Source organism: Lathyrus oleraceus, chromosome 2 (assembly GCF_024323335.1).
Source record: "Lathyrus oleraceus cultivar Zhongwan6 chromosome 2, CAAS_Psat_ZW6_1.0, whole genome shotgun sequence".
Lineage (NCBI taxonomy): Eukaryota > Viridiplantae > Streptophyta > Magnoliopsida > Fabales > Fabaceae > Lathyrus > Lathyrus oleraceus.
In genome coordinates this window covers 28837623-28850423 of record NC_066580.1, presented here as the reverse complement: position 1 = coordinate 28850423, position 12801 = coordinate 28837623, and the positions used below count along the sequence as shown (strand labels likewise).

General features: G+C 35.0%; 1 protein-coding gene across 2 annotated transcripts; it reads left to right on the top strand.

Moving 5' to 3' along the window:
• Positions 1-1635: 1635 nt before the first annotated feature.
• LOC127117842 (rho GTPase-activating protein 7) lies at positions 1636-9564 on the top strand. Of its 2 annotated transcripts, none has more exons than XM_051047962.1 (22): positions 1636-2168; positions 2711-2747; positions 3031-3107; positions 3357-3427; positions 3513-3591; positions 3684-3828; positions 3944-4063; positions 5126-5203; positions 5279-5334; positions 5442-5511; positions 5964-6051; positions 6145-6388; positions 6477-6698; positions 6784-7119; positions 7217-7266; positions 7405-7465; positions 7556-7639; positions 7713-7826; positions 7914-8083; positions 8185-8254; positions 8409-8612; positions 9038-9564. In XM_051047962.1, the coding sequence occupies exons 1-22, from the start codon at positions 2115-2117 to the stop codon at positions 9221-9223; spliced, it is 2616 nt and encodes an 871-aa protein (XP_050903919.1). In that variant the 5' UTR covers positions 1636-2114; the 3' UTR covers positions 9224-9564. The 2 variants fall into 2 exon arrangements, with proteins under 2 accessions (XP_050903919.1, XP_050903918.1); XM_051047961.1 differs by having other exon boundaries at positions 6781-7119.
• Positions 9565-12801: the final 3237 nt, after the last annotated feature.

The window sequence follows — 12801 nt, the reverse complement described above, 5'->3', positions numbered from 1 at the left end:
TTAAATTAAACTCAGAAGAAAAACTTATAAAAAAACATAACTACACTATAAAGAATATATATATTTTTTAAAGAATCCTAGGAAACGGGCCTTAAACATAAATCTCAACGTTAATTAGGAGTATTTTCAATGTAGGTCAAGTCATTAGTCAATGTTCAAATTTTTTCATAATTAGGGCTAGTTGTCCCCCCACAAAAATGGTCATAAAAATGACATTTGTTAGAAAACATTCGAGTGTTTATTACTAGCTGTCAATAAATTCAATTAAAAAAAGTCAATCTTTATATACACGCATAAAGTGGAGTCAATTAAAGAATTATTATAATGGTTAGAAATTTGCATGGTTACTTGAAATAGTTATATAAATTCAAAACATGTACTAAACATGTGTTTGATTAAGTAGTAATAAAAATTATTCTAACTGAATTTATTAGGTAAAATTGATTATAATTAATAATAAATTAAATATAAAATAATTAATGTTTAAATATATTTGCATAAAAAAAGATTGAACAATAATATAAAAACTATCTTATGATTCAATAACTATAGATTATAATTTAAACTTATACAAATTGAAGACAATTAATTTTATTTGAGTGTTTTAAATGTAAAATAAAATATAAAAAAATCACACGTTTGATTACAAAATAAATTTTAAATAAATTGATTCTAAAAAATGATTTTTCATCGAAAAGATGTTAATTATAAAGTGCTTTATTGTATAAAATAAAAACGAATTACATCTGAATTCAAAAAATATAAATTTTTATTTTAAATTAAAATAAATTATAAATACAAAAATAATTATATTAAAAAAATATTTAAAAAATATTAAAAACAATTTATAAACTCAAAATCAATTCTAAGTTTTCAAGATGAAATATCAAACATAAATTAAGTGAATATTCTCTTCTTGTCATTAAAAAAAAGAGTAGATTTTATACGTTGATTGTTATGTCAATCTAATTCTCAAGTAAACTATTCAATGTATATTTATACAAAAATTAGTAACTTTTTTTTTTCTTCTCAAAAAGTTGAATACTAATCTATCTTCTTTTTGAAACATGCCATATTTAACTCTTAATATATTAAATATAATAATGTTCAATAAATATTTAAAATAAAATTAAAAATGTTAAACGTCATTAATAAAATTCAATTATTAAAAAAGCTCTGGTATAAACTTTATTTACAATCTTGATCTAAACTCAATATAATAAAATATTAACATATGTTACAAGGCCACATATTAAGAAACTAAATCTAAAACATTTGTCTAAAACATCAAATATTAAATATTTTCAAACTAAAAATATCCCTTTTCAAAAAAAAATTCCAACTTTAAATTTCTTTACATATGCAAACAAGTTATATTTATTTTGGTTGATTCTTTAATTAATGTGTTCAGACAGTAAAATTAAAAAATAAAATAAAAAAAGTAGATGAATTTTTTATTTTTGAATTAACACAAACAAAACAGACACATCCATATGAAACAACAATTTATGTTTGTTTAGGTAACATCCATAATTTACTTACATCCACTAACCCTGTAACATTGCTGACGTGTCACATTCTCATTTGTCAGTTACTTTACAAGACTTCAACTTGACTATATCAGACCCAACGTTGTTTCTCTCTCTACCCCCCCCTCTCTCTCTCTCTCCTCTCTCTCTCTGTGCTAGAAGTAGGTGAAAAGCAAAGAACCCTTGTTTCTTTTTTATCTTCTCTTCTCATTTTTTTTTCACATTAACACAACCACTGTTCCTTCTTCATCTCACCTAATCCAACAATCGAGAACAAAAAAATCATATAGAAAGTGACAGAAAATTCTACCCCAGAAGGGAAGGGTTATACCCTTATGTGTTTTTCTCTAAAGGGTATTATAAAGTTGGGATTTTTTTGGAAGTGACGGCTGAATCTGATGTCACCATCGAGTAGTGAGTTCTGAAAGGTGTTGGTTTTTTGGTTAGATCTCAGTGATTTTGCTCTTGGATCTTTTGGATGGGTTGATTCATTAGGGAAGTTGAGATTTTGGGTTTGATGGTTTTTGGAACCAGTGGCAATGGCAATGTTGGGTTATCACTGATTTTGTTTGTGTGTGTTTGGAAATGTCTGCTTCTTTAGCAGCTTTTGAGAGACCTAGACCTGGGGCTTCAAATACGGTATGTTTTCTCTTTTGGAGGGAATTTATCAGATTCAACTTTTTTTATTTTGATAAATAGATTCTATTATGAGGTTATTGGAATGAAGTTTGAGAATGAAGTTATGATTTTTTAAGGGCTTGTTGATTTTTGTTACTGAGTTAGGAGCATTTGATTTGATTATTTGATTCATGAATTGGTTAGTTAAGGAAGTTGAGTAGGGTTTGAGGTTTTGGTTTCATCGTTAAATGTTGAGGCTGGATGAGGAACTGTGTTGAGTTTGTTCAGAATTAGGATTTTAATTGCATAAGAAGCTATGAATTGGATTAGCATATGTTTCGTTTCGTGTATTAGTCTTCTATCCCGTGTCTCAGACTCTCGGCCCGTTTTCATCAAGATTTAATTGAAGCTTGAAAACTAAGCTTCAGTGTCTATGGTTTTTCAATGTGATTTTGGTGAACGCCCCTGAAGAAATCGTCTTTTTCTATTTTATCTTTTCCTCACATGGCGCAATTAGGATCGTTTGACTTGGTTAATTTCTAACACACATTACTATTTTGCAGGTTTTTAAAAGTGGCCCACTTTTCATATCTTCCAAAGGTTGGTATCCATATCTTGAGCATTGTATATGCACTATAGAGAATCACGATCAAATGCAACTTATCTTGCCGAATTTTTGGTCGTCTGGAGGTTTCAAACACCTGGATGTCACGGCCACGATTATGGTCGATAATCATTTATCAGAACCTGATTCTGATTGTTTGTTTCCATAAGTGGCGAGAGTTGATAGCGGCTAAATGATTTTCTTAGTTCCATTTTGGCAGTTCGTGTTTTTTGTCAATGTTATAATATAGGAACTCATCAATTATTTCCTATTTTGTAGGAATAGGCTGGAAGTCCTGGAAGAAGAGGTGGTTTATACTCACGCGCACGTCGCTGGTTTTCTTCAAAAATGACCCTGTTAGTATCACTCAGATCTTTCCCACCATTCTTAAGATGTTTTCTTTGGTATTTTTTGTCTCTTATGTTGTTCTGTATGTTGCGACTCTCTAATTAAACAAGAAAAGCATACAATGATAAGTGATTGGTTAAGCTTACTCGGCGATGATTTGTTTTTGAAAACTAGCATAGAGTGCAGAATTTAACTCAAATACATGTGATTACTTTTGCTATTATCTACAACTGAATTTTCATTGATCGATTATGTAGAGTGCTCTTCCTCAGAGAGGCGGGGAAGTAAACCTGACTTTGGGCGGTATTGACCTAAACAACTCGGGGAGGTATGTTTGGTGAATTGTATTTTTTTTTGCTGTGGTTTTAAATTTTGACGATCCATGTTAAAATTGTGAATTTTTGTTTTTTCAGTGTTGTTGTTAGAGAAGACAAAAAGCTACTAACAGTATTATTTCCAGATGGACGCGATGGTCGAGCGTTCACCCTTAAGGTGATTCATTTACTATTACAATTTTAAGTAGATGGATTGGAATTCAATTTACACTACTTGAAAACGGCACGTTAATTGTTGAGATGTTTTAGGCGGAGACGTCGGAAGACTTATTTGAATGGAAGACAGCTCTTGAACAAGCCCTTGCACAAGCACCAAGTGCTGCCCTTGTCATGGGACACAACGGGATTTTCAGGAATGAGACAACTGATTCTATTGAAGGGTCTTTCAATCAATGTTCGTTCTTATTTTTAATTTTATCTTTCCTACATGTCAATAACGATCTTGTTTTTGTTATTTTGGTTTGAGTTTCTGCGGTTAACAATATATGTATTTCTTATTGTGCTTATAGGGAGAGACAAGCGTCCGGTTAAGTCTTTGGTTGTTGGAAGACCGATTCTGCTAGCACTCGAAGATATTGATGGAGGGCCGTCTTTCCTTGAAAAAGCTCTTCGTTTTCTAGAGAAGTATGGTAAGTAAATGATCTTGTACGAAGTGGTGTTTTTGCATTTCATCTCACTTTTTGTCATACATTAAATTTTAGTACTTACTCGTAAAGTTTTGTTTGCTCTGAAAGCAAAAAAAACTTCTTGACTATTAGACAAGATGGATCTAGAAATGAATCAAATGCGGGGTTAAAAATATTTAAGAATAAATCTTAGAATTTGGATAGGGTCTAACTCAACTTGATTAAATCGCTTGTTAGGTGTAGATTCCACTCTCTTATAAACATATGTACAAACCATCTCTCTCCCAATGTGAAACTCTTAGTGCACACCCCTCACACCTTGGACTGGTCATCTGGAACGTGATCCGAGTGGTCCGATTGTGGAAGCCTGGTAGTATGTGGCCTAACAAATCTTGGATAGACTCGGATTATATTAGAATTTGGGTAGGGTCTAACTCGACCTGACAAAATCGCTTCTCAGGTGTGGATTGCATCCTCTTATAAACATATGTACTAACCATTTCTCTCCCAATGTGAAACTCTGAACACACCCCTCATGCCTTGAACTAGACATCTAAAACGTGATCCGAGTGGTCTGATTGTGGAAGCCTGATAATATGTGGCCCAACAAATGTTGGATAGACTCTGATACCATCTTAGAATTTGGGTTGGCCTAAGTCAACTCGACAAAATTGGTTTGTCAGATGAGGATTGCCCTCACTTAAGCCAAAGCGGTATCTACGATACCATATGAAGTGGTGGAAACTGGAAACCACATCATATTCACTCAATAGAGAGAGGTAATGTTGGAATGTGAGGGTGAGGGTGAGCATTTCTAGAATTGTTTCAAGTTAAGAAATTGATAATGCAAGTACCTTTTCAAATCTGGACTTTTGGAAAATAGCCTTTAATCTCAATAATGCAGATTGAACTTCTGAAATTTCATAACATTGGTGTTTAATCATTGAAGCTCATTGGAAAAAAGATGTGGTTTATATGTTAAAGTGCCTTTCATATTCATACCATGCTGTTGAGACATGCTTCAATGGACGAACACTGTTAAATGAATGAAACGCGTTTTTGCAGGAACTAAAGTTGAAGGAATATTGCGGCAGGCTGCAGACGTTGAGGAAGTAGACCGAAGAGTTCAAGAATACGAGCAAGGTACTAACAGTTTTCTTAAATGCCATTAGCATTTTTGAAAGTTACAAATGCCTTATTGTTTACTGATATTACCAGGTAAGGTTGAGTTTGATGCAGAGGAAGATTCCCATGTTGTTGGTGACTGTGTTAAGGTATCCATGCTAGTTTCGATAATAGTAAAGCTTATTCTTTACAACTTTTTCCCTATCAAACGTAAAATCCATCTTTACTTATGACTTTCCGCATGGTCGATTTACAGCATGTTCTAAGGGAGCTTCCCTCGTCTCCGGTTCCAGCTTCATGCTGTACTGCATTGTTGGAGGCTTATAGTAAGTTTAGCATATATGCTTTTAAGAATAAATTGTATATGCTAGTGTTGCGTAGTTCTGCTGATTGCTATGTTAGTATTGGTTTTTGTTCGTTCTTAGGATTTGTAAGTTACTGTTTAGAAGTCCCGCATTCGACGTGATTTTGCTTGAAAATGTTCATAGGCCGGCGTCAACAAAATATAGCTAGTTCCTAATATGATTATGCCGATTGTTAACAAAAAACTTATCTTCACACAACCTAGATTTGGTTATAGGAACTAAATTCTGCATTGGGAAAAATATAAATTTGTAGACGGAGCTAAGCTTTTTAGTGCGATGCTTTTCGCCTCAAATTTGCTACATCTTTTTACATGCCTTGTGCAAAACTGCTGATGTTGACATGCCCGATGTATGTGAATGAATCTATGCTGATGGAAAAGTTCTTATCACTGTTACTCTTTTTCTCTTGCAAGAAATTGATCGCAAGGAAGCTAGGATTAATGCAATGCGCTGTGCTATATTGGAGACCTTTCCAGAGCCAAATCGACGTTTGTTACAGAGGTCATCTCTCTCCCAAAGCTCTAAAAATACATTATACATCTCAAGTTTTCATCTTTATGCAAACTTTACGCATTGTTATCTCTACGTTTACAGAATTTTGAAGATGATGCACACGATCGCTTCTCATTCTAACGAGAATAGGATGACTGCTTCTGCCGTTGCTGCGTGCATGGCACCTTTGCTCTTACGGCCTCTGTTAGCCGGAGAATGTGAGCTAGAGGATGAATTTGATGGTAGTGGTGATAGTTCGGCACAGCTTCTTGCTGCCGCCAATGCTGCAAACAACGCTCAGGCAATTATTACCACTTTGTTGGAGGAGTACGAGAATGTATTTGACGTAAGAAACTTTCTTTTGATTAACTACTTTCTGGTTTGTGTATGATTTATATTCAATTCTGGAACTTCATTTCTATTTGCTTGTTCAGGAAGAAAATATACAAAGATGTTCTATTTCAGCGGATTCTCGGGTTGAAAACAGCGGGACTGAAGACTCGACTGATGATGATAATATAGATAATAAAGAAAACGGTTACCATGATGCAGAGAATGAAAATGATCAAGAAACAGATGATGATGCTGATCGTGTTCACAGTGGAAAATTAAGCGAAAGTAGTGGTTATGCCGGCAGTGATCTTTATGATTACAAGGTTGTCCAATACTCTATCCTAGTTCATCCCTTATATACGAAATAAAAGATAAAATAAATTCTTAACTTTTTTGCTCTTGCAGCAGGCATATGGAGGAGATGATTCCGACGTTGGATCCTCGACTAGTAATCACGCTAAGGCTGGAAATTCAAATCGGAATGCTGTTCCTGATATCCATCTATCTGAGGATAAAAGCAAGCAAAGAAAAGGGAATGAGAACTCAGTTGACGAGAAAGATGTGCCGATTGTGTTGCCTTCGACGGAATCATATCGTTCCATGGGTGAGATTTTATCTTCAATGGATCCCGGCAACCATTTACCTGTGCCTGGAATAGAATCGGGTTCTGGAAAGCAAACTGGTAAAGCTAGTAGTGGCACAAGCTTTAGTTCTAAACGGTCAACCTTCTGGGGAAGAAGCAATGTGAGTGTTGTTTTTCGACCATTTCCTCACATCAATATCAATAGTATATCAATATAAAGTAATTTTGATGTCCGATGGTTTTTGCTAATTAAAACAGCCGAGGAAGTCACCGTCAGTGGAGTCGGTTGACTCTTCTGGAGAAGAGGAGTAAGATTCTTAGCTTTGAACTCATCTTTTCCTTAGTAGAATGTGATTCTTGATAGAGTTCCGAAGCATTCTTCGATAGCCCTTTGCATTGTATTTTTCCCTTGAAAAGGTATAAACATATTACTTTTGTTGTTTAAGGCTTGCTATTCAAAGGTTAGAGATTGCGAAAAACGATTTGCAACATAGGATCGCAAAGGAGGTAAAATTTTATTTACTTGCTCATTTACGCCATATTTCACACAATGTTGATGTTTTGTCTGTAATGGAGTTTTTCTTGTTTTCAATTTAGGCTAGAGGCAATGCAATTTTACAAGCAAGCTTAGAGAGAAGGAAACAAGCTTTGCACGAGCGGCGCTTGGCACTTGAACAAGACGTACTTTTTCTACCTATTCCCCGATATTTATTGCGACACTTATTTGTATCTGACTCTCGTTTCTTCACTATAGGTTTCAAGGTTGCAAGAACAGTTGCAAGCTGAGAGGGATCTTAGAGCTGCTTTGGAAGTTGGTTTGAGCATGTCCTCGGGACAAATTTCCAATTCACGCGGAATGGATTCCAAGGTCTTTTATTCTCGTCCTTTTTTCTTTCTTTCTTTTGATTGCTTTCATTAATACGCACGATCTTACGAAAATCTAATTATGTAAAAGACGAAGGCTGAGCTAGAGGAGATTGCACTTGCTGAAGCCGATGTGGCTAGGTTGAAACAAAAGGTTGCGGAACTTCACCATCAACTTAATCAGCAAAGACAACATCATTACGGTTCACTTACTGATGTAGGTGGTGATCGATACCAGCACGCACAAAATCTTCCTCAGCCGTGAGTATGCAGAGATATGTTATCTTTAAGCACTTAATCGGGAAAAAAAGTGATTATTTGAAAAACTTGCGAAGTAATGTAAGTTTATCTGTCTTATGCAGGAGATTTCTTCAGCAAGATTTTGATTCAACGCTTGCTTATTGTAATCATGAAAGGAAACAAAGAACCGAGGTACGTTTTATAGTTTGTTTCTCGAAACGAAAATTAAAATAATTCGGAATGTGATCAAATCTGTCCATTTCCTGTGGATGATATATTCTTTACGGTTTTGAGGATTCTTCTCGGTTCGATAACACAGGCAAAATTTGGCTTTATATTTCAACAGGAGAGTGTGTTGGGAAATGATTGGAGAAATATCAAAGGACAAGTATTGGCTTCTGGTAATGGTACTAGGCAGACGTCTCGGAAGCCGTTTATAGATTCGAGTCCTAGTGATTCGAAAAGCACCGAGGCATCGACAAGTATGTCCGTAGATGAACTCGGTGTTGTTGATTCCGGCTCGGTGCCTTCTACCTCAAGAGCAGCAGAGGTAAGAATTAAGTTCAAGCACTGCGCAGCCTTAAAATCTATTACCATCATTTTGTCGTAGCCAATGTTATCAAATAGTGGCTACAGCGCAACAGAAGTTGAACAGTCATAACCGAGTTTCTTCTATGATATCACGCATAACAGAAGTTGAACGGTCATAACCGAGTTTCTTCTATGTTATCATGCATAACAGAAGTTGAACGGTCATAACCGAGTTTCTTCTATGTTATCATGCATAACAGAAGTTGAACGGTCATAACCGAGTTTCTTCTATGTTATCATGCATAACAGAAGTTGAACGGTCATAACCGAGTTTCTTCTATGTTATCACGCGCAACAGAAGTTGAACGGTCATAACCGAGTTTCTTCTATGTTATCATCGGTAACTAGTGTAGGAACTAACATGGTAAGAATCATTGGTTTCAGGTGACAGAATACGGAAGACATCCATCTGTAGCATCTTCGACGTTAGTAGAGTTAACGACCCGTCTTGATTTTTTCAAGGAAAGGCGATCGCAGTTGATGGAACAGCTTCACAACCTTGATTTAAACTATGGTTCTACAACTTCCCAAGACATGGTCTACAAACCAACATCACCATCATGGAGTTGACTGGCCAAATAACAACTTCATAATAATCCTTTGTGAAGAATTTTGTATATCCTTTGACTCATTGCATATATTAGTATCATCCTTATCCTTTGTGGTCTCAATGCACTGCTTCATTCTCTTTGTTCCTATTAAATTTATTTTCCCTCTCTTTTGGTAGTTTAAGGTTGTTGGAATTGAAATGAGAAGATTTTCTTTTGGTCACAAGTTTTTTTTCTTGTTTTTTTAGGGGGAGGAGGTGGAGTTTGTGGTGTAATTAGATGTTATGTTTATAGATAGATGGGATAATTTTGTTGTTGAACAAAACAACTTCAATGAGGAAATATTAGTAATGTTTTGGTAAATTCGTTGTATGATATTGCTAGTAATGCCAACGATTCTTATGTTATGATTGCATTTCTTTCTTAGTTAAGTTAACAAATGATTTCATGATATCGAAGTGACTTAAGTCATTAACATTATTCGGGTGACAGATTTAGGATCAGGTCTCTGATTGAATATTGTGTGATGGTAGTAGACTTTGTGGGAGTTATTTCTTTCTAATATTGGGAGGTTGATGTTGGGGATAAAGTTGTTTGGAGGAGTCGTTAATCGATATGAAGGATTTGTCGAGGGTTTGTACATAAAGAGAGATGCTAGGGTTGTTGAGTTAATGTATCTTGTGTTACAATTAAGGGATCTTCGTAGTGAGGTTATTCTACTTCGTTCTTGCATGGTTATTGCTAAACTATTTTTTTGGTTAAGAAAGTGTCAACCTAATCTAATCATACGGAGGAGGCAACTATTTTATTTGATAAAGAGTTGCGAAGGACGATCGAAGACAAGACAGGGTTTAACTTATCCCGTTGCGAAGGACGATCGAAGACAGGGTTTAACTTATCTCGTTACCCAACTCATTCAAAATTTAATGGGTTGAGTTTATCCTCTAATATGTAATTTCACATATTAGTATCATATAATAATAGTATCAAATAAAATCCATTCATGTTATAACACTTAATAACAATATCAAATTCTATCGAACACGTCATTTCTATAAAATTCATAAATTGGAAATGATGCAAAAACAAATAAGCAAACACACTTAATATTAAAATTACATAAATTTATTGGTCGAATATTGACTTAGTAAAAATATTGGTGATGAGTGAAAAATTAGGACAAAAAAGTAGTTTGTAGTCATATACTAATTTTATTTATATTTAGTTAAAATAATAAATCACTAATTTTACATTATTGAGTTTGGTTAACGGGTCGAGAAACTTAAACCTAATACTCTACCCAAAGTTATTGGCGGTAAATTAACAAGTTTGAGTAATTAATAGATTTGTTCGATTTGAATTGACGAGTTTGCGGTTCGACCCACGCACATGAACACCCCTAATTACAACTGGGGAATTGAGTTTGTCCTCGAAAGTAGAGGTCACCTCTTACACTTTTATGATTTATAGGGTCCAATCTTGTGTGTTACAAGATCATATATTGAGAGACAATGTGATATATTGTATGAACTCTGAATAATTTCTTTAAGTCTTGATACATTTTAGTGGCACCAGGATAGATACTCAGATCACTTCTATGATCTTCCTCAAGAATACTCTTCTTAAGCTCTGACACATCCGGTACGCAAACCCTATCTCTGAACCTCATCACACCATTCTCGTCAATTTTGAAGTTTCCCATTACCTTGATTGATTAACACTAACTGATCAACCAATTCCACATCGATCTTCTGGCCTCTTCTGATCTCTTCAAGGATACCATCGGTCAGCTCCAACATACTCAATTTCACATTATTAGGAGTCTTTTCACACACTAGACTCATGTCTCTGAATTTCTCAATCAATTCCAATTCTCAAACCATGAGCATCGACATATGTAACAACTTCTTACTCAACGTATCAGCTACAACATTAGCTTTACCCAGATGGTAACTCATGCCAAAATCATAATCCTTCAGAAATTCGAGTCATCTCCTTTGTCTCATATTCAACTCCTTCTGATCAAACATGTACTGCAAACTCTTCTGATCAGTGAACACCTCAAATATGGAGTCAAACAGATAATGTCTCCAAATCTTCAACATGAACACCACTGCTACCAACTCTAGATCATGCGTAGGATAATTCTTTTCATGAACTCACAACTGTATATAAGCGTAAGCCATAACCTGACCATTCTGCAGCAACACGCCACCTAGACCCATCTTAGAAGCATCACAATACACAACAAATGACTCACTTGGATTTGGCAATATCAAAACTGAAATAGGCGTCAGCTTCTTCTTGAGTTCTTGGAAACTCTTCGCAATGCACATCCCAAACATAGGTTTGACCTTTTCGAGTCAAAGGCAATGCTAACTTTGAAAAACCCTCAATAAACTTCCTGTAGTACCCAGCCAAACCAAGAAAACTTATAATCTCCTTAACAGGCTCCGAAATCTTCCACTACAACACCGCATCTATCTTCGATGGATCAACAACAATACCACCAGTCAAAATTACGTGTCAAAGGAAAATCACTTCTCGCAACCAGAAATCACACTTGGACAACTTCACATTTAACTTCTTCTCTTTCAATGTATGCAACACAACCCTCAGATGTTTTACATGCTCTCCATCAAGCTTCGAATAAATCAAGATATCATCGATGAACACAACCATAAACTGATATAAGTATGGATGAAATATTCTATCCACGTACTCCATGAACACTCCAAGCGCATTAGACACTCCATATGGAATTATCGAATACTCGTAATGACCATACCTCGTTTTGAAGGCAGTCTTCTGAATATCTTCTAACTTCACACGAATTTGATGATAACCCTAATGCAATTCAATTTTACTAAACACACAAGCACCAACTAACTGATCCATCAAATCATCAATCCTCGCAAGTGGATACTTGTTCTTGATCATCGCTTTATTCAACTGTCGATTGTCAACACACAACCTCATGCTACCATCTTTCTTCTTGACTAGGAACATCGACGTACCCCACTATGAAACACGCAGTCAGACAAATTTCTTCTCAAGCAACTCTTCCAATTGCTTCTTCAACCCATTCAACTAAAGCAGACACCACTACAAAATATATCTTTCGTAACACCCATTTTACAACGATCATGGTGTTAACCATAATAATAGTTTATTTTTTGACGTTTTTTTTTGTATTTATAAAGGACATGTCACAACGGTCATATAGAAAAACCGTAGTGAAATATATATGAAGTGAAATTGTTTGAATCCCAACACCAACAATTTGGCCATTTATCGTGATAATAATGTGATCACCTTGTATATCACCACGGTTTTTATTTTCAACCGTGGTGAAAGGTGTTGGTTATTTTATATAAGTGAAACTATCTCTCGCTTTAGTACATAATAGTTGTCTCTCTCAAAATAAAACTCTAACAACTTTTTCACTCGCCTCTCTCAAAACAAAACCCTAATAACTCTGTCACTCGTCTCTCTCATATGGAAACCCCAAAACGAAACCATAACATCAAATCTTAGCTAATGGGTATTTATAGGTTCGTTTTCACTATAGTTTTTTTTTCAAAATCTATTTCAATAGCT

Excerpts from the sequence above, each read along its gene's own strand:
- LOC127117842 (XM_051047961.1), top strand. The coding sequence starts at position 2,115 with ATGTCTGCTTCTTTAGCAGCTTTTGAGAGACCTAGACCTGGGGCTTCA. Across the intron at positions 3,592-3,683 it reads GTCGAGCGTTCACCCTTAAG|GCGGAGACGTCGGAAGACTT; the intron begins GTGATTCATTTA and ends GAGATGTTTTAG. Across the intron at positions 6,052-6,144 it reads AATCGACGTTTGTTACAGAG|AATTTTGAAGATGATGCACA; the intron begins GTCATCTCTCTC and ends CTACGTTTACAG.